Source organism: Gossypium raimondii, chromosome 1 (genome assembly GCF_025698545.1).
Source record: "Gossypium raimondii isolate GPD5lz chromosome 1, ASM2569854v1, whole genome shotgun sequence".
NCBI lineage: Eukaryota > Viridiplantae > Streptophyta > Magnoliopsida > Malvales > Malvaceae > Gossypium > Gossypium raimondii.
The window spans coordinates 5,174,505-5,201,650 of record NC_068565.1 but is presented as its reverse complement, the minus strand read 5'-3'; the positions used below and the strand labels follow the sequence as shown (position 1 = coordinate 5,201,650).

Sequence of the window (27,146 nt, the reverse complement as noted above, 5' to 3'; positions counted from 1 at the left end):
GCTCATCCTGTCTTGTAAGGTCAGAAAGAGAAAAACCATCAAAATTGACAAGAAATGGTATGTATCATGGGAAAATTACTCATGATTGAGGTACTTTAGCCCTTGTTTTACTTCATTTCAGCCACCATCAGTGTTTATCATTATGTATTGGCTTGTTTCAATTGGTACAAGATTCTGATATTTTAAATCAATTTTCAATAATTTTATCTTATTTGTTATTTTTAATAATTATTTTAAAATAAAATATAATTGTTTAAGTGAGGTGTTTAATAAACTCAAAATATTAAGTATCGAGAAATTATTGAAAAATTATTGAAATTTTAAATATTTAATTTAAGTTATGAAATATGTTTTGATATATTACTTGAAATTAAATATGAAATATAAATAAATTGTTTGATAAATATAATTTTAAAATTTAAAGGTAAAGTATTTAAAGACTAATTTTAAAATAAGAAAAATAATTAAAATTCTATATTAAATGATAAGTACATATCTACTTATCATTTTCTACCATTTTAATTGAAAAAGTATATATTTTTATTATTATGAAATATCAAATGTCCTTAAAATTAAATCATTGAAAATATTAATTTTAAGTTAATTTAATCTTTTCAATATACTATCAAACATATTAGATAATAAAACTTCATTTATAATTTTAAGTTTTATATTTACTTTAAAATATATTCATATGTATGTAAGGAAGTTATATTTATATATATATAAATATTATATATGAAAAATATTTAAACAAATCGATAATTTTTTTAGTGAAAAAAAAACATAATTACATCACAATAAATAGGACAAAAAATCATTAACCTTATTTTGTTGAATAAGCTCTAGAACTTCATTTGGGGCGTTATAAAAAACTTGAAAATCTATCTTTTCCACTAAGTTCATTGTTGACACTATTTTTTCGTGAAAACGAGGTCGAGTTGGATTTTGAAAACAAAAACGAACATGGGAGTCGCTACCAATCTTTTTTGATGAGGTGTGATCGGGTCATCTTGAAAAACAATTGTTTTTAATAAACAGTTTAGATTTATTACAACAACACTTTTGGTCTGCAAAATTCAGAAAAATAAGTTCGGGAGTCGGTTACGTACGAGGAAGGATTAACACCCTCGTAACGTCCAAAAATTAGTACCTAGTTGATTAATTAGAGTCTTAGTGTCGAAGATTGAAAATTTTGAAGAGTTTTTAAAAATACGATCCTAAAAATTTCGAATGATATGGGTTGAAATTTAGGATTCTCTTGTTCCGAAAGAATATCACATCCAGCACGTTAGGATACGATACTTTAAACCCTCGAAACCAAGATCACCTTATGGTTTTCAAAACTATTTGGCTAAGCGAGAAATCGAAACCCAGCACATTAGGGCACACTTTCTCAAATTTTCAAATGCAAAATATTGTCTTTATTATTTTTTAGAGGAATCCTCATATCGAGAAAATAACATGTCATATCCAATGCGTTAGGACACAACGTATCGAATTCCCTATACGAGAATACATGCCGAAAAATTTACTTACTTAAGAAAATATTTGGCTATCCCGGATTTTTTTAAAAAAAAAAGGGATCATGCCCAGTAAGTTAGAACACTATCTTTTCTTAATTTTCGAGATCGTTTAAAACTTGAGTTTGAAAAGATTCGTGTATTTATATTTATTGCGAAAATCGAAACCCAGTTAGGAATCGACTTTTTCGAATCTAAACACAAGATTTTGCTTATTTTAAAATCATGATTCATGCATCGAATTAATCTAACTCAAAATGGTAGAAATGAAACTCGATGTTAATATGCGTACAAAACAATATTGGATACGATGGTGTAAAAGTAATACGAGCAATAACAACAAAAATAAAATAAATAAAAGGACAAATCAATTACATATAAAATAACAAGTAAATAAAATTAAAACATTCTCTCAAAATAATAATGAAAATATAAGTAAATAAATGAATAAAGAAAATGAATAAAATATAAAAATATAAAAAGATATATAAGTATGTATATAAATAAGCTATACAAATGTGTACGTGTAGGTGTATATATATATATATATATATATATAATAGGTAAAAATATTATTCGAAATCAATAGTATAATATATATGTATATGTATAAAATAGTACTATACTATATAAAATATCTTCATATAAAAATATAGTGGTATATCAAAAGTGAATAAAAAGTTTATATTATAGAATAAAAAATAAAACAAATCAAGCAAGCATATAAACATACCAAATTTACATAAAGATAAAAATAAAATAAATTCAAATAATATCAAAAATAGTATATTATAAAAAGGTAATAACATATTAAAATTTTAAAAGAAACTTAAAACAATAATACATATAGAATAAAATAATGTATTTATATAATAGGTAAATATAAAAGCGAATAATATTATCAATAATAATAGTAATAGTAAAAATACTAATAATAATGAAAATAGTAGTAGTAATAATAATAATACTAATAATAATAATAATAATAATAATAAGAATAAGAATAATAATAATAATAAGAATAATAATAATAATAATAATAATAATTAATAGCAAAAACATCAAACATGATTAAATTGGAATGTAAACGTAAATTCTGGGGCAAATCTGAAATAAATAAAAATAAAAAAGGACCAAATCGAGCGCGCGAATAACAAGGAGGAACTAAAGTGAAAAATAGCCCCGCCCTCCTAAACGCAGCACCTTACATGGGGCAGAGATGAAATCAAAGCAAAATTTTAGGGCAAAATTAGGAATAAAACAAAACTTAATCTCAAAATCATTAAAAGGATAAAGGACCAGAATTGTAAATAACCCATTTAACGGAAACGCGCGGATCCCCCACGTAACGGGTCGGGTCGCACGTGGGTTGCTGGGTAGTGGCCAATATGACGTCGTTTTGGCTCCTAAGCTTCACTCGCAAAACGACGTCGTTTTGAATATTTATTTAAGCTAAATTTTCTTTTTTGAAAAACATTTGCAGCCCTAATTTAAAGATAAAATAAAATAAAATAAACAAAAAAACTGATGTTTTCCTCTGCTAGGGTTTCGGCCCTAGCTCTTGCCGCCACCAGTCCACCGTCCCTCTGCCGAGGCTCCACCACGGATGTTGGTCGAAGCAGCCGAAGAATGCGCGGGATCCTTCCAGTGAGTACTCTCTTTCCTTTTCTCTCTGAAATGGAAGAAGGTGGTGAAGACCCAGACTGGTCGAAAGGTCAAACGACTTCGATCAGACAATGGTACTGAGTACAAGAATAATCCATTTCTACAAGTATGTCAAGATGAGGGCATTGTGCGACACTTCACTGTTCGAGATACACCACAATAGAATGGGGTGGCAGAATGTATGAATCAGATTATACTAGAGAAAGTTCAATGTATGTTTTCCAATGCTGGATTGGGCAAGGAATTTTGGGCTGAGGCAGTTACATATGCGTGCCATCTAATTAACCGGTTGCCATTAGCTGCAATAAATGGAAAAACTCCTATGGAGAGGTGTACTGGTAAACTTGCTACTTGTAGAGCCCAAATTTCGCCCGGGCCCAGGCAAACAGAAACAAACCCAAACAGCCCAAAGCACACTTAGCAGGCCAAAAAATCAAAAACCCTAGCCCAACAAGCCCATAAACCTTAACAAGTTTTCAGCAAAAAAAAAACCTAGGTGCGCCGTACCTAGGTCTATCATCTGTCACCCCTAGGACGCCACCCTACCGCCGCATGCCTCTGCCAAGGCTCCCTCACGCATGCCACCGCCACCATCGCCAATCGCCAGCCTTCCATGCGCGTCTGACACCACCTACAACACACAAAAGAAGAAAACAACAGAGAAAATCCAAATCGCAAAACAACAAAAAAGTAGACATCAAAGAGTTGTTTGGATTGGCTATAAAGCCAAAAATGAAAAACTTGTAATCTTCTTCTTCTCTTGGACGAATCTGGAGAAATGAAAAACAAGGAAAAAAGTTTTAAGGATTCTCTTTAGTTTCAATCTTTCTATATTCTTTTACCTTTATTTTATATATATATATATATTTTTATTTTGGTAAACGAAAATAAAAGGAGAAAGGAATACCTGGAGTCGCTCGCAAGTCCCCTCGCCGGAGCCCTCTGTGGTCGTCGGAATCGTGCCGAGAGAAGGCGAAGAGAACCCTTCTCTTTCGGTCTTTTGGGAGTATGAAGGCTGGGCCTTCGGGCGAACTCTAGGACGGGTTAAAAACCCGACGTTTCGGTGGTTCTGGCCACCGCTTGCGGAGAGGCCACGACGGCCTCTGGTTGGAAGCCCGACGGTCAGGACTGGGAGCCTGCGAGAGGGAGGGCATGAACCCTCTGTTTTTTTTCTCTGAAAAATGAAGCAAACCTTTTTTTTCTATTTCTTTTTGGTATTTATATTAGTTAAAACAACGCCGTTTAAAGGGGGAGATTTGCGCCTGCTTTGCCCTCATGGGTAATTTACGCATTTAGTCCCCCCATCTTGCGTTGAGGCACAATCCAACTTTCTGTTTCTTTTAGATTTGGGTTGCGAATTTTGTTTCTGTTTCAATCGAGCCCTTTGACCGTGTACAGTCCCTTGCACTGAAACGCTGCGTCTTGGACTGGGGAATATTTCCCTGAAGGTCCTTCAAGCCTTGAGCACGTTTCATTTCAGTCCCGAACCATCATCTTTCATTTATTTGCGATTTAAACCTCGAATTTTGGGCCCGATTTCAATTTCGTCCTATTTTGTTTAATTAATTTATTATTCTTTTTTTAAATTATTATTAATTAATCCATTTGTTATTTTTTTTAAGAACTCTTCTTTATCATTATGCATTTTAAGTTTTACATATATTATTTATTTTAAATGTATCACCTAATATTTATTTAATTTTTTATTTACATTATTTGTTTTAAACTATCATATATATGTATTGTCCTTTAACCTTTTAATTATTTTTATCTTTTATTTTGATAAAGAAAAGGATACTGTTTTGTGTTTTTATTTATTGTATTTTATTTGTTTTAAACTATATTAGTATTTGTCATTTTAAGTTTCATATTTTGTTTGTTTGAGATATTTACCATTCATTTCAATTGATCTCATATGTTATTTGTTTTATAATATTAGCTACGTAAAATCGTTCTCGATTATTTCGCTTACTCGGATTATTAATATTGGCATGTTAAAGTGATGCATGTGGTGTGATTATTATCATTATGCACGCGTAATTTGTTCATTTATTTTCACATTATTGTCATTTATTAACGTGATATTTTATTTGTGAATTATCATTTCATGTCCTCTATTATCGTTTCATTTCATTTCATCGCTTCAAAGTTATGTTTGATTTGTATGTACCCATAATAATAAACCGGTCTATTTTATCACGAACAAAACAAATACACCTTGTTCAAGTGTTGTAATCGTCATTATTCAAAAAAAATTCTAAAATAAGGCAATATTTTGCGTTTTGGGATTCGAGAAATTGTACCCTAACTTACTGAGTCTCGATTTTCTCGTTAAACCTAAATAGCAAAAATATCCTTTTAAATTTCCAAACACATAAAATTTTGAAAATAAAGGCAATATTCAGTATTTAGAAAATTCGAGAAAACCGTGCCCTAACTTACTGAGCTTCGATTTTTCTCGCGTTGATTCTAAATGACTGAATATCCTTTTAAAAATTAAAACGAATGAGGTTTTAATAAAAAATAAAAGGCAAGCTTACTCTCAAAATACGAGATGTTGGGTCCTAACTCACTGGGTGTGACATCTTGTTACTTCGAGATAATGAGGCATTTTTCATTTTGATTTATTCGAGTAATTTTAAAATAATGCAATATAAAGAAGGATCGTATTTTTAAATTCTTTTCGAGTTTTTAATTTTCGACACCAAGACATTAAGAATCAACTAGGTACCAATTTTGGGCGTATCGAGGGTGCTAACCCTTCCTCGTGCGTAACCGACTCCCGAACCCGTTTTTCTGAATTTCGCAGACCAAAATCGTTGTTTTAATAAAAATTAAATCGTTTATTAAAAACAACCACTTTTCGAGGTGACCCAATCACACCTCATCAAAAAAAGGATTGGTGGCGACTCCCGTTTTCATTCTTTTTTCAAAATCCAAGTCGACCCCGTTTTCATCAAAAAAATGGTGTCAACACTACTGATTATGATTCTTTACATGTTTTTGGTTCTACTGCATATTATCATGTAAAAGAATCAAAATTAGACCTAAGAGCAAAGAAAACATTATTCATGGGTATAACTGGTGGAGTAAAAGGATACCGTCTCTGGTGTCCTGATACAAGGAAGATTGTTTTTAGTAGGGATGTGACTTTTGATGAATCAACCATGATGAAGAATAAGGATTCACAAAAGGATAGCAAAACCAGTGGCACTTTGCAGCAGGTGGAGCTTGAAAAGGTTAATGATGATCTAGCTAATATTGAAGGAACATATGATGAAGAAGTTTCGACCTAAGAACTTCTACAGTAACATGATTCAATTGCATATAGAAGACCAATAAGAGTGATTCGTATGCCTGCTTGCTTTGATGATATGGTGGCCTATGCACTTCCAATTGTAGATGATGGTGTTCCCTCTACTTACACAGAAGCAAGAAGTAACCCTGATGGTGTAAAGTGGAAGCAAGCTATGAATGAAGAAATGCAGTCTCTTCATAAAAATAGGACTTGGGAGTTGGTGACACTGCCCAAAGAAAAGAAGACAATTGGATGCAAATGGGTATATACAAAGAAGGAAGGATTTCCTGGTAAAAATGAAGTTCGATACAAGGCTAGATTGGTAGCAAAGGGTTACGCTTAGAAAGAAGGAATATACTACAATGAAGTGTTTTCTCCAGTTGTGAAGCATTCGTCTATTCGAATTTTGCTAGCCTTGGTTGCTCAATATGATCTTGAACTAGTTCAACTCGATGTGAAGACAGCATTTTCACATGGTGATTTGGAAGAGGAAATCTATATGACTCAACCAGATGGATTCAAGGTTACAGATAAAGAAAATTAGGCTTGCAAACTGACAAAGTCACTTTATGGATTGAAACAATCGAAGCAGTGGTACAAGCGATTTGATCAGTTTATGAAAGGCAAGTTTAACAGTTGAAGAAGGCACTATCAAGTGTTGTTGACAAAGGCAGAGAGAATTGTGTGAAGATAAGATTATTTGAATCAAATCTTCAAGGTGGAGATTATTGGAAATCATCCATATTTATAGAAAGTCAAAGATATGGGTATCAGAAAGATATGGGTATCAAAATCTGGGATTTAAGGCACCAAAAGTGGGATTAAGATTTGGCATAAGATAATTGCAATTTTGATCCCTGAACCTCAACTATAAATAGACCTAACCATTTCTCTTCTTCATCATCCCCAATTTGCCATTCTCTACTTAAGGCATTGTTTTCTCTCTCTCTCTTTGTAAATTCTCACTTGTATTTTGGAGTGAAATATATTTGGTAGTGCCCGAGGATGTAGGCAAAATTTGCTGAACCTCGTTAAATTCTTGTGTTCTTTATTGTATTATTCTACATGAATTGTGAGTGTGATTGTAGTGATTTATTGTGCTATTAAATTACGATTGAGGGATATTCTAGCTAGGAAAGACTTGGTACTTTAGCGATCCTTGTGATCCACCTCTCTTTCCTGAGAATTAAACTTAGTGTGATTTTTTAGTATAATAATTTTACTCTTTTACACGCTTCCGCACAACAAGATTATTGTTTGGTATACAAGTACGTCTTATTTATGCATAAAAATTTCCCATTTCAATAGATCAGGTTCAAGTTTACATTTTTAAATATAATCAAATTTGGAACATATGATCAAAGTGAGAGACATAAAAATTAAGTCGAAATAAGGCAAGTGAGAAACGTTGTGGCCAGTTCCATTATCATTCCTAGTAAAATTTTATATACAAACAGCTGCTAAAATAGAGAATTATTTATAGTGGGTGTTGCAATTTATTTCGAAACTTCAAAACAAACTTCTTACCAAGTGTCAAAATCCCAAACCATACAAGCTGATAACCTAAAAGGAAAAGCAGAAAAACTGAAGCAAGTTATCACAAAGAACACTCCCAATCAGAACATTCCACGAAGAGAAGAAGCTATAGATGCAGAACATACATGTCAGCTTGTTCTTATAGCAGCTGAGGAACTTCACCTTTTCTCGGATTCATTTTGGAAGTTACCTGTGGATGAAAATAAAAATGGTCAATTTTGATATTACAAAATCATTGAGATTTATCTACTTATAATTAATTTATCACGGCAAAAGAAGTGCATTTATTTTAATGATATTCAGTACCCCACATGATAAAGATGGATTTGCAGGACTAGTTTCTTTTCTTCTGAAACCAGCTTGAAACTTTGTTTTGTAAATCTTTCTCAATCATTCTCACAAGCCACTGCGGTTTTCCTGTTGTGAATACAATGTATGCCATGCTAATTCCTAATACCATTCCACATCCATACCCCATCACTGCAACTTTCCATATAAAAGCTATTCCATTTCCATTACCTTCTTCATCTTTTGCTAGTCTTTCATCATTGCTACATTGCTTCGACAATGGGAATCCGCACAAACCCCAGTTCCCTCTGTAAGAGTCGTTGTCAAATGTATCAAATTGCTTGCCATGGGGAATCGGCCCTACGAGATTATTGTTTTGAAACTTCAACACTGCCAGAAATGTCAAATTTGTCAATTGAGAAGGGATTTTGCCAGTCAACTTGTTAAACGAGAGATCTAATGATTCAACTGCTACCAAATTCCCGAATGACGGTGGGATAGGACCAATTAGGTTGTTGTGAGAGAGATTGAGTGCTTGAAGCAAACTAAGCTCCCCAACTACCTCAGGAATTTCTCCATGGAATCCATTCATCGACAAATCTATAGTTGTGAATATGGGTTTACGTACAGTTATTGGAAACTCTAGCTCCAAGCCTTTTACTGTTACATTAACATTGTACCAATAACTACCATTTCTGTATTCAACTTTTTTCAGAGCCTTGAGATTTTGGAAGAACTGAGTTGTCAATAGGCCAGTGAAGTGATTATGAGAGAGATCAATGATTTGCAATTTGGAGAAGAAAGATGTTGGTATCGAACTTTGAATCGAACCGTGAAATCTGTTGGATCTCAAAATAAGGACTCGAAGTTTTGGAAGCATGCCTAGCCAATGGGGAAAAGTATCACTTAACTTGTTGTCTACAACATTAAAAACTACCAGTTCACCGCAATTAATCAAAGATCGTGGTAGAATCCCTGCCAGTAGATTGCCACTAAAGGCAAGATATCTCAAATCATTATTCCGATCACAAACTTTGTCCGGAATTGCACCTGAGAAATGATTTCCTGAAAAATCCACATATTCAACAACATTCCAGTTACCAATTTCAATTTGGAGAGGCCCACTTAGAAAGTTGGAAGACAAGTCTAGCCATTGGATATGTTTAAGCCTTGTCAAGGTGGTGGGGATGGATCCGACCAGATTATTGTCACTTAGATCTAAAACTACCAAGTCGGTAAGGTTACCAATTTCCCCAGGAATGTTGCCACTAATGTTGCAACTCCAAGCATAAAAATATTGAAGAGAAACCAAGAGATCATTTCCCATAGAAGACGGAAGGTAACCACTGATCGATGGATTCCTTCCTAATGACAAGAAACTCAAGTCTGTGCAATTTGCTAATGATGATAGAAAGCTGATTTTCGAGGATGAAAGTGTACCGCTTAAATCATTATCAGATATGTCCAGCACTTGTAGATCTCTTAGATTACCCAAGGTAATTGGAATATCTCCTGCAAAATCAATTACTTAAAAGGTAAGTTGAGAGGCATTGGAGTGGGTAGTTATCAATCATTCCATCCAACAAAATTCAACATTTAACCTCAACATTTAATATCATCCAAGATGCCTTTTTACTCTAGTTATAAATGTGGTGTTAGGTTTATTAAATATTGCTGGTGAGCAGAAGGCTTTTCAATATCATCCAAGATGCCAAAAGTTACAGCTAACAAATTTGTGTTTTGCTGATCATTTGTTGGTTTTTACGAAGGGGGCAACTGGCTCTATTGTTTGAATTAGTAATATTCTTGATTTCTTTTATTGCATTTCTATGTTTCAAATGAACAAAGTGAAGAGTGAACTGTATTTCTTTAGCATTGGTCCTTCTGAACAGTTCTGATCTGTTAAATGTCTGGAATTACAATGGGGGCATTACCAGTTAGATATCTTAACGTGACATTGGATGACAAAATCTTTCATGAATTTGCTGGTAAACTTCAGTTGTTAACTTGTTATAGTCGATCATCTTTAGTATCCAAAATTTTTGGTGCAGGGTTTTGTTTCTTCCTTCTGAGGTTATAAAGGAGGTTACACAGTTGTGCCATCCCAAAACTAAAGGTAGGCTTAGAGTAAAAAATTGGTTCTTTGGAATTAAGTTTGTATGATGCAGAATTTGTGGTCGGTATGGTTTAAGGTTGGATCACTTTGGGTAGCTTGGGTTGATCTTTATATCCTTAAAGGTCGTGATGTGCTACAAATGCAAGCAAAGGAAAGTCGTTGGGCATGGAAGAAATTCCTTAGGCTACAAAATCTTATTCCTTTGATTGGGGGATTTCAAGAGTCATATAAGGCTAAGAAGAGCTGGGAGCTCTTAAGGCATAAACATGCAAAGTTCCACGGCTTTAAGTTGTCTGACATTATCTTACTATTCCTAGGCATTCATTTATTGTCTGGTTAGCTATTTTGGACAGGTTAGCAACCAAAAACAAAATGGTTTCTTGGGGATTGCAGGTCAGTTTCTGTTTGTGTGCTATGTTGATATGAAGAAGTTGAATCTAAAGAGTATATCTTTATGTGTTGCTCTTATTCAAGAAAACTTCGGGGAAAAATAATGCAGGCTTGTGAGTTGCATAGGGTGCCTAGTTCTTGGCATGATGAGTTTAAATGGATTCAAAGGATGGGAACACACGAATCACTGCTCTCTCTATTTACTTAATCTGTAGAGAAAGAAATAGTAACCTTCATGGTGGTCCTTTAAGACTAGTGAAGGTATTATTTTCTTTGTTAAGAAATAAAGTTAGGGATATAATTATGGGTAGCAAAATTGCTGTAAATAATTCTGATTTTACATGTAGAAACTGGGGGTAGGTGCATAGGTGATCTATTATAGTTGCAATTTTTTTACCAAGTTTTTTTTTCTTTTTGGATGAATAAAATCATACTTATCGAGGTGAAGTGTTTTTTCTGCAGAAGTTAGAATTAAATTATAAATTTTAAAAATATTAAAATGTAATTTTATGCATATTTTAATTTTATAAAATCAAACTATAAACTTACTATTTTGGGATCGAAGACACTTATCTTAGCACCACCTTTACAACAAAAATAAAGGTGACATGTAACACATTTAGTTCTAACTATTTTTCAAATTTGAGTAATATTAAGAGCATATAACTCTGGATTTAGATAACCTTAATTAAGCTTTATATTCAACATAAGTTAAATTTAAGAAAGAAAAAACAACAATCATATATTTTTTAATATATATATATATGCAGGAATGTTATATGATACCTGTTAGGGAATTATTGAATAATCGGAGAGTTCTCAAACGTGTTAGATTATTGAAGGAAGGAAGATGTCCTTTTAGCATATTGCTATGAATGTTGAAAATTTCCAAATTTACAAGATTTCCAATTTGGTGTGGTATTATACCTGCACAATCAAATTAATTTGTCACATAAATAGGATGGTCAAAATTACCCACTTTATACTAAATCTGACATATACTAAATGAAAGCTGAAATAATATTCATATTATAATTTAAGTCAATTAAATACTTTATGTCAAAAAAAAATCAAAACAAAATTATAAGTTTAGAAGAACTAAAGCAATGATCTTGAGTTAAACATACTAGTTTAACTACTGCTTTTACCTCTAATAAGTAATGGATTTTTATTTTCCAAATTTTATCACTCTAACAATATTTAAAACAAAATAGAAAATTAAAACGATAATTAAATAGTTATATAAAATTAATCAAGGATATCTTAAATTATATCATATTGTTAACATATGAACTCCGCCACTTAACGGCCTCTGATATAATACTGGGATCCATTAGCTCCGCCCACATAGCTCCACATAGCTTCGCCATTGGTACTATTCTGCAAGGTCTTCTAAAATAGGTAAGTTAACTAGCTATGACAATTGTATATTTTGATAATACAACTATTATTTGTCACATATCTTATAACTTAGGTGAGTTCTTATTTTTCCACATAAAAAGGATTTGATAGGGAGGTTAAGCCCATATTTATTCTCCCCTCTTCTGTCAGCTCTTCTACTTCTTCCCTCCTCCAATTTCCTACCTTTGAACCAATCCCTCATCTCTTCTCCACTAAAAACATACCCCTCTCCGCCCAGAAGAGTGAACTATCCACAATCTCCTCCACGCCACTTCTCAGTATCAACAAATATATTATAATTACAGTCTTTTTACTAAACCATGATGCATAGTAACACGCATAAACATTGTCATCTTTGTTTTTTGCCATTAAGGTATTGTGATCTTTAAATATTCTTATTTCCTGTTAAAGCCTTGTGACTAGAAAGTGTGCTTCTTTTAATTGAACTCAAGGATTTTCATAGAAAAAAAACTCAAATTTAATAGGATATAGTATCAAAAAGAGTTTATAGAGTACTTAAACAACCAAAAGAGAAAAAAAATAGCCTTTAGAATAATTATTTGATACATATATAGCTTTTAGACTTCATAAGTAGATTGAGGTGTAACAAATGACACATTTATTTAAATTTTTTTACTATATTATAGACACTTAATATACCCTAAACCCACTTATTAAATCTCAAAACTCCTGAAAATTTTCTATTTTACAATTGTAATAATTAAAATATATAGTAGTTAAATATATCAATTTATCTTCCTAAAAAACATATTAACGTTGAAGTCAATAATCATATAATTTCTTTTAATAAAACTAATTTCGAATATCACGTGTATTGTACGAATATATTAATTTGTGCTAATCAAATGAGGGTTAGTTTAATTTAGGCTAAATGTAGATTAGTCTTGAAAAAGTAATTAAGAGAATAAAATATTATTTTAAAAATAATGAAAAAAACCGATTAGATAATATATATTTAAAAAAATTGGTTTGGCATTAATAACAACACGGATAATATCTGACAACAAAAATAACACTCCATTTTTGAATACTTCAACTTGTTAATGTTAATATATAATATCCATTTAATTTACATTAATATAAGTATTTATTAGTTGAAAGACATAATCGAAATACTATGGTAAAAACATTCATAATTGTGCAAGTGAGCATATTAAAATCAAATAATAATAAAATATCAAATAATAATAATTTACCATAACCAATAATAAAGAAAATCATAAAATTTTCAGCAATGGAACAAAAATCACAAATGAATTTAACACATTTAGACTTATATTCTGTTCAAAAGTTTGTTCATCTTTTGTATATATTATATATATGAAAATGTTTTAAATTTTAAAAATTAATCACAATTATTAAAATTATGAATTTAATACATTGAGGTTATCCTGATTAATGAAAAGCATGATATAATATAATATAAATTATAGAGTAAACTACATTGCGTGTCACTTAAAATACCGTGGTTTCTATTTTGATCACTTTAAATTTATTTTGTCAATTTAATCAATCTAATTAAAATAATTGTTTAAATTGGTCACTACTATTTAAAGTGTCATTAAAATACTAACAAATTGCTAACGTGGTTTTTTTTTTACTTTTACTAAAATTAGAGACCTCTTTATAATTAACCCAAAATATTTTTACTTTATTTTTAACATAATAACTATCTATTTTTATCACCATCCAGCACTAACTTGTATGAATCCCAATAAACTTACACGGCCTTGTAAATTTAACAAATCTCAAACTTGAAACAGGGGAAACTAAAATCATTTAATTGATAGAAAACAACGAGACTCTGAATTTGGACTAAACTAACATTTAGGTTTCATTTCGAAAACTAAAAATTTAGAAAAATGGAAGATTATTTTAATTGATAATAAGATAATATAATATTATGATTTTTTTATAACTATGTTGTATGTTGGTTATACTGTGTGAGACAAATATGATCTTAAAACTGTATTTTTTTTAGTTTTTATTATTTATTTGATACATGTGAAAAAATGTCTTTGCAGTTTGTTTTTAAATAAAGTTAAATTTCATTCATTTTTAACAATTTTTAATCATTATTAATATAATTGAAATTACAGCCTGATATTAGAAGTTAATAAATAAGAATAATAAAATTGGCATGATTTTGACTTTTTTAATTCGAGAAATTTTGGGATCATATAATTTTGGATTTATATCATCTCTAATTACCATTAAGTTAAATGCAGTTATCAAATATTTAACACATTGATAATTGTATATATATAACTTAAAATAAATTAAATTTAATAAAAAATAACAATCACGAAAATCAACAAAATTAATAGTAGTGAAGAAATATTATATAATACCTGTTAAGGAATTATTGTATAACTTGAGAATTCTCAAACATGTTAGATTACCAATTGATGAAGGGAGATGTCCTTTTAGCTGATTACTAGAAAGGCCAAATGTTTCTAAGTTGAGAAGATCTCCAATTTGTTCCGGAATACCTGCACAATCAAATTAATCTTCTTAAAATAAGTGATAATTAAAATAAGTGATGTCCAATCAATTTGTTCCGAAATTATTGTAAAAAATATTGGTTTTTTGTTATTGTAATAATTAAAATAAGTGATAGATTAATCTTCTTAAAAATACATTTTTTAATGAAAATTATCATAATAATATGTGAATTCGGAATCACATTTGCTTGGCTTAATACAATATAAAAATGTTTTAAATTTTAAAATTATTTATGGTAGTTCAAATTAAGAAATTATTTAACTATGATGATGGATGAAAAGAATGAAGATTTTCATGGTTAGGGTTCGTAATTACCATTTTTAATAATATTGTCTCTAAAATTTAAATTTGTGTCAAGAATCTTACCATTATATTTAACATTTATTAATTGTGGAATAATTAAACTATAGAGAGAAATCTAAATTTTTATAATTAAAATATGTAATAGATAATTATATAAATTATTCTTCCCCAAAAAAATGTTTGCTTTGTTGAAATAAATATGAAAGCATTTGACATTCTTTTAAATATTCATAGAGAAAATATTTTGTAAAAACTCCACAAATAAAAATCTAACATTCATTGATGAAAAGCATGGAGATCAAAAGAAAGAACGTTTAAACGATTTTACTTGATAAAAGAAAAAAAATGTTTTCCTACCAAACAAGTACGTTATTACGCTTAGGGCTGAGCAAAATCTGATTCGATTCGAAAAACTCGATAAAAAATTTAAATTTTGAATTAAATAGTTCGAGTTATTTGAGTTAATTAGGTTATTAGGATCAACTCGAATAAAAAATTAAGTTTTTCGGTTTAACTCGAATATGAATTACACAATTCTAGTTACCCGAAAATCCGAATAAGAAAAGACAAAACTACGTCGTTTTAATAAATGTTACTTTTTTAAAAGTTAAAATTCAAAATAATCAAGTTAAAAGGTAAAACTATGTTGTTTTGATAAATGTTTACCCATTAATTTAAAAGGCAAAATCATTATATTCATGTAGTTAAATAATCTTGTACTTCATCTACTAGTTAAATAATTGGTCCATCTAAACGCAATATTAAGTATAAATAATAGGATTCGTTAACTCGACTTGATTTAACTCGAAATTTTTTGACTCGGTTCGATTGAATTCGAAAAAAATTCAAATTGAGTGTTCAGTTGCTAAAATAGGATTTGTCAACTCGACTAATTCAAAATTTTTTGACTCGATTCGACTCGACTCGATCGAATACTCACCCCTAATTACGCTTGGAGAAAGATAACAAAATTTAAAAAAAGAAAGAAAACAGAAGCTAAAATTGCATCAAGTGCTTTTCGTTTTACCTTCGATCATGTTGTTGTGGAGGTGAAGAGTGTTAAGCATTGTCAAGTTTCCTATTTCTTTGGGTAAAATCCCCTCCAAGCTATTATCAGCCAAGTCTATATCTTGTAACTCTTTGCACTCAAATAAACCTATTGGAATTTTGCCAGAGAGTCTATTCACAGCCAAATAAAGCACTTGCAATCTAGGTAGGCCTTGAAACATGTCTAATGGGATCTCACCTATGAAATTGTTATAGCTCAAAGACAAGTATTGAAGTCTAGGGAAAGAACCAAACCATGGTGGGATTTCTCCGAAGAAACTATTGAAAGACAACCTTATGTATTTCAACCGATGCAAATTAACCAACTGGACGGGTAATGAGCCATGAAAATTGTTGTTCCTCATGTTGAGCCAAGTAAGGGAAGATAGATTCCCAATGTGAGGTGGTACAATACCAGAGAGACTCATGTTAGAAAGATCGAGAGCTATGACTCTTCGGTGCCGAGATCCACAAGTGACACCGATCCATTTGCAAATATTAAAAGCCGAGGACCAATTGGTTGTCAAGAGATTTTGACGATCAATGACATGAGCTTTCAATGCGAGAAGAGCCGACTGATCTGTACTGATATTGGTTGTTATTTTGGTAGAGAATGAAACCACAAAATTAAGCAACAGCACTGCGACTGTAAGAGCTGGAATGAAACGAGCGTTCCCCATGAAGTTTTGAGGAAGTGGAATTTTGTGATCAGAGGGAAATCTTTGAATTATAGATGATGGGGAAGAATGGGTGCATTCCAAAGTCTTAATGGTGTTGGCATGTAAAAATATAAATGATTGCAATATATTATAGAAACAGAGTAATATAGGATCGTTATACATAAAGGCATAAAATAATCCTAAAAATCCAGAACCATATATAGAATGAAAAACTCCCGAGTAGTCAAGCCTAGTATTCTTCAACCGTATACCCCATAGCTTTGACAGTCGAGCAATAATAGCATGATTTGGACGCAAGACTTTGTTGCCAACCGTATACCCCATAGCTTTGACAGTTGAGCAATAATAGCATGATTTGGACGCAAGACTTTGTTGCCAACCATATACCCCAATGAAGCAGGGATCACATCTTTATACTTTAATTTTATTCAATTCAACCATATACCCCATGGCTTAATAGAGAAATAATGGCTTGATTTGGAGCCAAAACTTCGTCAACCATATTCCCCAATGAAGCAAACTAGTTATTAATGTGAGTTATAGAGTAGAAATTATAAAAGCTAGAATTAAGAATATAATAAATGCATTTAATATTTAAAAAATATTTTAATTATTTAATTCTATTTTATTATATTTTAATCATGTTAAATTGTAATATAAGTTGGGAATTTTGACTGTTCCATGTCTTGTTCAAATGGGTTTTTATTGGCAACCATCCAATCTTTGACTTTTCAAAGACACGGGTGTCAGGATATTGGCACCGAAAATCACAACATTTAAGGCACCGAATTTTGGGTTGAAATTTTGCATGGGATAATTGCAATTTTAGTCTCTAATTGTATAGGGACTTTTCAAGTTGATCCTTGAACCTCAACTATAAATAAGCTTAACTATTTCTCATTTTCAATATCCCACATATGTCATTCACTACTTAAGGCATTGTTCTCTCTCCTTATTTGTAAATTTTCACTTGTATTTTGGAATGAAATATATTTGGTAGTGCCCGAGGACGTAGGCAAAACTTGCTGAACCTCGTTAAAATTCTAGTGTTCTTTATTGTTTATTTTGCATATTTTGCGAGTGTGATTGTAGTGATTTATTGTGCTATTAAATTACGATAGAGGGATATTCTGGCTAGGAATGACCTGGTACTTAAGTGATCCTCGTGATCCACTTCTCTTTCCTGGGAATTGAACTTAGTGTGATTTTTTAGTACAATAGTTTTACTCTTTTACATGCTTCCGTGCAACAATTGGTATCAGAGCTAGATTTGTACTTGGGGAATATGACCGTTTACGATACTATTTACGTATACAATATTGTTCATCCACGGCACTATTCACGTAGATGGTACTGTTCACGTTTACAGTAGTTGGGATTGAAGAGAAAAATGGCAGAGGCATCGTCATCAACAAAGACTACCGTGACCAATGCAAAATTTGAAGTAGAGAAATTTGATGGTACCAATAATTTTGATATGTAGCAATGTGAGATCCTGGATGTCTTATGTCAGCAAGAGTTGGATATAGCCCTTGAAGAAAAACCTGACAAGATGGATGACAAGGAGTGGGCCAAGATCAATAGACAAGCGTGTGGTACAATCCGCCTATGTTTGGCCAAAGAGCAGAAGTACTCTGTCATGAGGGAGACATTAGCGAAGAAGTTGTGGGATACACTAGAAGAAAAGTTTTTAACGAAAAGTCTTGAAAATAGGCTTTATATGAAAAAGAAACTTTATCGATTCACGTATGCACCCGGTATGTCGATGAATGACCATGTGAACTCATTCAATAAAATTTTAGTAGACTTGCTAAATTTGGATAAGAAATTTGAAGATGAAGACAAGGCATTATTGTTGTTGAATTCTCTTCCTGATGAATATGATCATCTTACCACCACATTGCTTCATGGGAAGGATACGATCACATTTGATGTAGTCTGTAGTGCGTTGTATAGATCTGAGACTCAAAAGAAAGATAAAAGAGATCACAGAGATACAACTACAGAAGTCTTAACAATAAGAGGACGTTCACACAGTAACAAACCTGGTAGAAGAGGTAAGTCCAAAGGGAGATCCGCCAAAGATGAATGTGCTTTTTGTCATGAGAAAGGGCATTGGAAAAAGAATTGTCTTAAGTTACAAAAAGGCAAGGCTATTTTTGATGCATGTGTAGCAGAGCATGATGAGTAGTCAGACTTTAGCTTGATTGGCATGTCAATGACATGTCATACGGATGAGTGGATTTTGGATTCGGGATGTACTTACCATATATGTCCTAATAAGGACTGGTTTTCTAGTCTTAAAGAACTAGAAGATGAAGTTGTTTTTATGAGCAATGACAGTGCTTGTAAGACAATAGGAGTAGGTACAATCAAATTGAAGAATCACAACGGCTCAATCCAAGTCTTGACAGATGTTCGCTATGTACCTAGCTTGAAGAAAAATCTCATCTCATTAAGGGCCCTAGAATCTAAAGGGCTCACAATCACTTTGAAAGATAGATTACTAAAGGTAGTAGCTGGGGTATTAACGGTGATAAAAGGCACTAGAAGAAATAACTTATACTATTTAAATAGAAGTACAGTTATTGGATCAACATCAACAGTTTCTACGAAAGATGCAAATTCAGAGGCTACTAGGTTATGGCATATGCGATTAGGACATGTTGGTGAAAAAGCTTTGCAGACTTTGGTGAAGCAAGGCTTGTTGAAAGGTGTAAATTCTTGCAAATTGGAATTCTGTGAACATTGTGTTTTGGGCAAGCAGACGAGGGTAAAATTTGGTTTAGCAATTCATAATATGAAAGGACTTCTGGACTATGTTCACAGTGACGTGTGGGGACCTACCAAAGTGGCTTATTTGAGAGGTATGCACTATTTTGTTACTTTTGTTTATGATTATTCAAGAAAAGTATGGGTGTATCTAATGAAAATAAAAAGTGAAGTTTTGGATACATTTCTAAAATGGAAGAAGATGGTAGAGATTCAGACTGCTCGAAAGGTTAAACGACTTCGATTAGATAATGGTACTGAATGCAAAAATGATCCATTTCTACAAGTATGTCAAGATGAGGGCATTGTGTGACACTTCACTGTTCAGGATACACCACAATAGAATGGGGTGGCAGAACGTATAAATCAGACTATACTGGAGAAAGTTCGATGTATGTTGTCCAATGTTGGGTTGGGCAAGAAATTTTGGGCTGAGGTAGTTACATATGATTCCATCTAATTAACCGGTTACCATCAGCTGCAATAAATGGAAAAACTCCTATGGAGATGTAGACTGGTAAACCTGCTACTGATTATGATTCTTTACATGTTTTTGGTTCCACTGCATATTATCATGTAAAAGAATCTAAGTTAGACCCAAGAGCAAAGAAAGCATTATTCGTAGGTATAACTGGTGGAGTAAAGAGGATACTGTCTCTAGTGTCCAGATGCAAGGAAGATTGTTTTTAGTAGAGATGTGACTTTTGATGAATCAACCATGATAAAGTACAAGGATTCACAAAAGGATGACAAAACCAGTAGTACTTTGCAGTAGGTGGAGCTTGAAAAGGTTAATGATGATCCAGCTAATATTGAAGGAACAAATGATGAAGAAGTTTCGACCCAAGAACTTCTACAGCAACAAGATTCAATTGCATATAGGAGGCCAAGAAGAGAGATTGGTAAGCTTGCTCACTTTGATGATATAGTGGCCTATGCACTTCCAATTGCAGATGATGATGTTCCTTCTACTTACACAGAAGCAATAAGTAACCCTGATGGTGTAAAGTGGAAGCAAGCTATGAATGAAGAAATGAAGTCTCTTCATACAAATAGGACTTGGGAGTTAGTGACACTGCCCAAGGGAAATAAGGCAATTGGATGCAAATGGGTATATGCAAAGAAGGAAGGATTTCTTGGTAAAAATAAAATTCGATACAAGGCTAGATTGGTAGCAAAGGGTTACGCTTAGAAAAAAGGAATAGACTACAATGAAGTGTTTTCTCCAGTTGTGAAGCATTCGTCTATTCGGATTTTGCTAGCCTTGGTTGCGCAATATGACCTTGAACTAATTCAACTTGATGTGAAGACGACTTTTTTACACGGTGATTTGGAAGAGGAAATCTATATGACTCAACCTGATGGATTCAAGGTTGCTGATAAAGAAAATTGGGTTTGCAAACTGACGAAGTCACTTTATGGATTGAAACAACCTCCGAGGCAGTGGTACAAGTGATTTGATCAGTTCATGAAAGGGCAAAGGTACACAAGAAGTAAATTTGATCATTGTGTGTATTTTCAAAAGCTACAAGAAGGAACTTTCATATACTTGCTCTTATATGTTGATGATATGCTGATAGCATCTAAGAGCAAAGTTGAGATTGAGAAATTGAAGACTCAATTCAATCTCGAGTTTTAGATGAAAGATCTAGGTGAAGCTAAGCAGATTCTTGGCATGGAAATATGTAGAGATAGAGCTCATGGCAGAGTTAGCTTGTCTCAAAAGCAGTATTTGAATAAGGTACTACAGCAGTTTAGCATGAACGAGCAGACAAAACCTGTAAGTACCCCGTTGGCTTCTCATTTCAAGCTTTCTGCACAACTATCTCCTTCAACGAATACGAAACGAGAATACATGTTACAAGTTCCGTATTCTAATGCAGTGGGTAGCTTGATGTATGCAATGGTGTGTACAAGACCCGACATTTCACAGGCAGTTAATATAGTGAGTAGGTATATGCATAGTCCTGGAAAAGGACATTGGCAAGTTGTGAAATGGATTCTACGGTATATTTTGAAGACCGTGGATGTTGGATTACTGTTCAAGCAGGATACTACACTTGGTAAAGGTGTTATTGGGTACACTGATTTTGACTATGCCGGTGATTTGGACAAACAAAGATCAACCACCGGTTATGTGTTTACACTTGCTGGAGGACCAATAAGTTGGAAGTCTATGCTGCAGTCTACAGTTGCATTGTCAACCACAGAAGCCGAATGCATGGTTGTAACAGAGGCTGTAAAGGAAGCTATTTGGTTACAAGGTATGGTTAAAACCTCGGGATTGGTTTAGGAGCATATTAACGTGTATTGTGATAGTCAAAGTGCTATTCATTTAGCAAAGAATCAAGTCTATCATGCACGTACAAAGCATATCGACGTACGATTCCATTTTGTGCAGGAAATTATTGATGAGGGGAAAATTCGTCTTCAGAAGATTAAGACTGCAGATAATCCCACAGATATGATGACCAAGGTGGTAACAATAATCAAGTTCGAACATTGTTTGAACTTGATTAATATTCTGCAAGTTTAACAGTTGAAGAAGGCACTATCAAGTATTGTTGTCCAAGACAGAAAGAATTGTGTGAAGATAAGATTATCCTAATCAAATCTTCAAGGTGGAGATTGTTGGCAGCCATCCAATCTTTGACTTTTCAAAGATATGGGTGTTAGGATATTGGCACCGAAAATCGTAACATTTAAGGCACCAAATTTTGGGTTGAAATTTGGCATGGGATAATTGCAATTTTGGTCCCTAATTGTATAGGGACTTTTCAAGTTGATCCTTGAACCTCAACTATAAATAGGCCTAACTATTTCTCATTTTCAATATCCCACATATGTCATTCTCTACTTAAGGCATTGTTCTCTCTCATTATTTGTAAATTTTCAATTGTATTTTGGAGTGAGATATATTTGGTAGTGCCCGAGGACGTAGGCAAAACTTGTTGAACCTCGTTAAAATTCTAGTGTTCTTTATTGTTTATTTTGCATATTTTGCGAGTGTGATTGTAGTGATTTATTGTGCTATTAAATTACGATAGAGGGATATTCTGGCTAGGAAAGACCTGGTACTTAAGTGATCCTCGTGATCCACCTCTCTTTCCTGGGAATTGAACTTAGTGTGATTTTTTAGTACAATAATTTTACTCTTTTACATGCTTCCGTGCAACAGTTTTGGAATCAGCTATTGTCTTCCTATATTCTATGAGTTGTTTAAACAAGTTATTGCATACGATTTGGCTCTAGTCAAAAGGTTTTTTTTTTTGGCATCTTTGACTAAATGGGTTTTTAGGTTGATTTAATCTACTTAATGGTCATTTTCAATTCTAATTTTATCACCACTATGTTTGAATCCAAACACACATTTCTCAGTTGATTTTTTGAGTTTAAATAGTTTTTGGAGTGTTGTTCAGTTAACATTGATATTGTTTCAAAAATAGGAATACATAGGTTCGAGTGCGTTGAAACGCGCTTATCCTAATATGTAAGAACGGCAAGGAGTTATAAGTAGTTTTAGGCTCATTGTATAAAAGAATAATTTTCGGATTGCTAGTGAAGTTTTAGTTTGAAAATTTGAAATCTCAAGTTTAAATTGCATCATATGTTAATTTGATCTAGACGTCTTTTAATTATTCATTTAGTTTATTTAAATTCAAATATTTTCAAATAAATATTCAGATGAGTTAACTTTTTGCACCTACATTAATCAATAACATTAAAATATTAAGTTGATAAAATATACGCATTGAAATATGAAATCTAGACATATAGTACAACTAGTTAGCGACTAAATGTAGCTCAATTATTGAATTAAAACATGGTTTTGTGGCAATAATTAAGTCATCAGTAAGACCTGAAAATTACATTGGCTAGTAACTTCTCAAACCATACAAATTGACTTATATTACCAAAAAAAAAAAAGAGAGAAAAAGAAAGGCCTTGTCATGCAAAACCATACAAATATATTAACTTCTCCAACCATATACAAATTGACTTGTATTATTCAGAATATGCATTGGTCTACTCAAAGATTCATAATTATTCTAACATCCAACCAAAATGCAAGTTTATTATTGTCGAAACCGTTTTTTTGAAAAACAAAAATTTAGTCGTTGACTTTAAAAACGAAAATGGGAGTCGCCACCGATCCTTTATTAAGGTGTGACCGGCCCACCTTAAAAATTATTTTGGTCTGCGAATTTTGAAAACAGGTTCGGGAGTCAGTTACGCACGAGGAAGGGTTAGCACCCTCGTAACGCCCAAAATCGGTACCAAATTGATTATTTGATATCTTTTGTGTCGAAAGTTAAAAAGATTTTAAAATAAGCTTGAATGATGAAATTTGCAAAAGGATATCCAATTGTTCAAGTCATGTACAGAAATCGAGTCCCAATACGTTAGGGTACAATTCCTCATAATTCCCCAAACTTGAATATCACTTTCATTTTATACGAAAATCTTCATTTCGAGAAAGTAACATGCCACACCCAATACGTTAGGGCACAACAAGTTAAGTTCCCAAAAATGATTTTTATGCATTTTGAATAAAAATGTTCTCAGTCATTTAAGATTGACAAAGAAAATCAGAACCCAATACGTTAGGGCTCAATTTCCCTCGAAAATCCCAAACTTCCAAAAATACTTTTATTCAAAAAAACCTTTAAATCAAGAAAATAATTTTGATGAATGGTAAAAACCAAAACATGTTTTTAAAAGGGTATGTTAAAAAGTTAATATACAATATGATTCAGATCTTTTAATTTAAAGCATATATACATAAATTTACAAAATATATATATAAGTGCAATATACAAGTAAATTCACAAATACGTGCATGCATATATTTGACACACATGTACAAGGATACATAAAAGATAGAATGGAATATATCAAACAAAAACTAAAAAATGCATGTATATGTATTTGAAAATCGTGAATAAGGATAAAATACAAAAATATGTATATGTGTATATATTTACAAAAGTAAAAAGTTTGAAATTTAAATATAACAAGATATGTATATATAGAAGTTTTAAAAAATGAAAAAAGAAAAAAATGTATAAAGTATAGGTAGACGTGTAACCTAAAACATGCATATATATATATATTATATAAGAAAACATTATGTGAATACTATAAATATATGTGTATATATATACATCATATATTAAAAACCATGCAAGTATGCTAAAAACGTATGTATGTATATGTATTATATAAAACAATGCTTGTATGTTATAAAATAATAATAATAATGATAATAATAATAATAATAATAATAATAATAATAATAAACAATTAAAAAAGGGTTAAACTGAATTAAAAAGAAGAAAATGGGTGAATTCGAAGCAAATTAAAAGACAGGACCACATTGAATGGCGCACAACAGTGGAGGACCAAAAGGGAAATTATCCCCTCTTTCCAAAACGTTACGCAACAGGGGACTAAATTGAAACGGACATCAAATATGCGGTCCAATTTTAAAACAAGTAAAAAGGGTTTAACTGGAGCGCGCTACAAAAGGGAGGGACCAAATGCGCAATTTTCCCTTTGAAGCCAAACGCGCGGATCCTCCCCTTCGGGTCGGGTCACCGCGCGGGTCAAGGCTTAGATGAAACGGCGCCGTTTTGCTTCATTACTTAAAACAGATTTTTCTTTTAAAAAACATTTTCATCAGATTGAAAAGAGGAAAGAAAAAAAAATAAAAAAAAGTAAAAAAAAACTCCCTTTGCTCTACTAGGGTTTCGGCCTCCTCGCCAAAGCTCCGAACGCGACGGAGATGGCGACGGCGCGACGCTCTCGAGTAAGTTTCCTTCGTTCTCTTTGTATTATTATTTTACAAAACAAAAAAAAATCAAAAGAATAGATGAAAAAAAGTAAAAAATAAAAAAACGATTCACCTTTAAGAAAAAGGAAATATTCTTTGCAAACTCAGTATTTCTTTCTATTTCTGTTGCTGTTTTTCCAATTCTCCCCCACTTTACAATGAAAATATTCCTTTTATAGCCGAAAATGGAAATAATAAAAAAAATGAAATCTATTCTGCTATCCCTATTATTTTGTTGCGGTTTGTTTTTGTTTGTTGTTGCAAAAGGATCGCAAGGCATGGCGTCGTGAGAGGAGTGGCGACGTGGAGGCACAACTTGCGCAAATGGCGCTCTTGTTGCGGAGGGGGCGCGCAGCTGTCATTGTGGCTGCTACCAAGCAAAGGTCTAGGGTTTCTGCTTAGTTGGTTAAGCTTTGGTCTTGTATTGGGCTGTGACATTGGGTTTTAGGTTTGATTTTTGGGCCACTGTATTGGGTTTTAGCTCTGCATGCAGGCCCGTTTATTTGTTTGAGCCCGGGCATATTTGGGCTTGTACAGCTGCCCCTCTTTGCTCGTTGTCATGTAATGGGAACAGAGCAAAGACTACAAGGCCCAACTATGCCCGGTCTTACTGAGCCTCAACTTCTTCTGTGCTTCTCTTCTAGTAGCCTCATTCCTTCCTACTGCATCTTCAGAGGTACAGGAACTAGCGTTTCAATATACTCCATTGCAATGCCAGGGAAATAGGATTCGTACATTGTAGCTTCTCACAAGAACAAAATTTGCTATCTTTAATCTGCTCCACTGCAACTTCAGTGAGATAAGTCTTATAGCTTCAACTTGTTCTGTTACAATTTAAAGATAAATCTGATGCGATCTGCTCTACTGTAACTTCAGAGAGATAAGATCTGTGGTTTTAATCCGTTCCATTGCAACTTCAAGGAGATTGGATTGGTTACTTCTATCTGCTCCACTGTAACTTCAGGGAGATAAAATATGATATGCTCTCTGCAACTTCAGAGAGATAAGATCTGCTGTATTTGATCTACTTCACGACAATACATGAAGACAAGATCTGTTTTCTCGATCTATTCCAATGCCGACCAGGGAGATAGAATTACTGGCTTCAATATACTCCACTGCAACCTCAGGGAGGTAAAATCTGTCATCTTTGATCTGCTCCACTACTGCTTAGGGAGACAAGATCTGAAATCTTCAATCTATTCCACTGCTGCCCAGGGAAGTAGAATTACTGGCTTCAATGTATTCCACTGTAACCACGGGGAGGTAAAATCCGCCATCTTCGATCTGCTCCACTACTGCTTAGGGAGACAAGATCTAAAATCTTCAATCTATTCCACTGCTGCCTAGGGAAGTAGAATTACCGGCTTCAATGTACTCCACTGTAACCACAGGGAGGTAAAATCTGCCATCTTTGATTTGCTCCACTACTGCTTAGGGAGGCAAGATTTGAAATCTTCAATCTATTCCGCTGCTGCCCAAGGAAGTAGAATTACCGGCTTCAATGTACTCCACTGTAACCACAGGGAGGTAAAATCTACCATCTTTGATCTGCTCCACTACTGCTTAGGGAGGCAAGATCTGAAATCTTTAATCTATTCCACTGCTGCCCAGGGAGATAGAATTACTGGCTTCAATGTACTCCACTGTAACCTCAGGGAGGTAAAATCCGCCATCTTCGATCTGCTCCACTACTGCTTAGGGAGATAAGATCTGTAATCTTCAATTGTTCAACTACAATGTTGGGGAAACCAGATCTGCCGTCGTA

At 32.9% G+C, this 27,146-nt stretch overlaps 1 protein-coding gene across 8 annotated transcripts; it reads right to left on the bottom strand.

Annotated features, from left to right (window-relative positions):
* Positions 1 to 7,876: 7,876 nt before the first annotated feature.
* LOC105778163 (receptor-like protein 19) lies at positions 7,877 to 16,945 on the bottom strand. 8 transcript variants are annotated; one of them, XR_008195831.1, is made up of 6 exons: positions 16,074 to 16,945; positions 14,590 to 14,730; positions 11,603 to 11,743; positions 8,329 to 9,822; positions 8,148 to 8,212; positions 7,877 to 8,070 (listed from the first exon to the last, which is right to left on the bottom strand). XR_008195831.1 is itself a non-coding variant. In XM_052630513.1 (6 exons), exons 1-5 carry the CDS (start codon positions 16,933 to 16,935, stop codon positions 8,357 to 8,359), a joined length of 2,520 nt encoding a protein of 839 aa, XP_052486473.1. In that variant the 5' UTR covers positions 16,936 to 16,945; the 3' UTR covers positions 7,877 to 8,212; positions 8,329 to 8,356. The 8 variants fall into 8 exon arrangements, 4 of the variants coding, with proteins under 4 accessions (XP_052486473.1, XP_012457251.2, XP_012457261.2 ...); XR_008195830.1 differs by having other exon boundaries at positions 7,877 to 8,049; XR_008195832.1 differs by having other exon boundaries at positions 8,334 to 9,822.
* Between the last annotated feature and the right edge of the window lie 10,201 nt (positions 16,946 to 27,146).

Bases quoted from the DNA above. Each gene is read 5' to 3' on its own strand.
- LOC105778163 (XM_012601797.2), bottom strand. From the start codon at position 16,935: ATGTATAACGATCCTATATTACTCTGTTTCTATAATATATTGCAATCA. The intron at 14,731-16,073 runs GTAAAACGAAAA...TTGATTGTGCAG, and splicing joins CCACAACAACATGATCGAAG to GTATTCCGGAACAAATTGGA. The intron at 9,823-11,602 runs GTATCATATAAC...TTGATTTTGCAG, and splicing joins ATTCAATAATTCCCTAACAG to GAGATATTCCAATTACCTTG.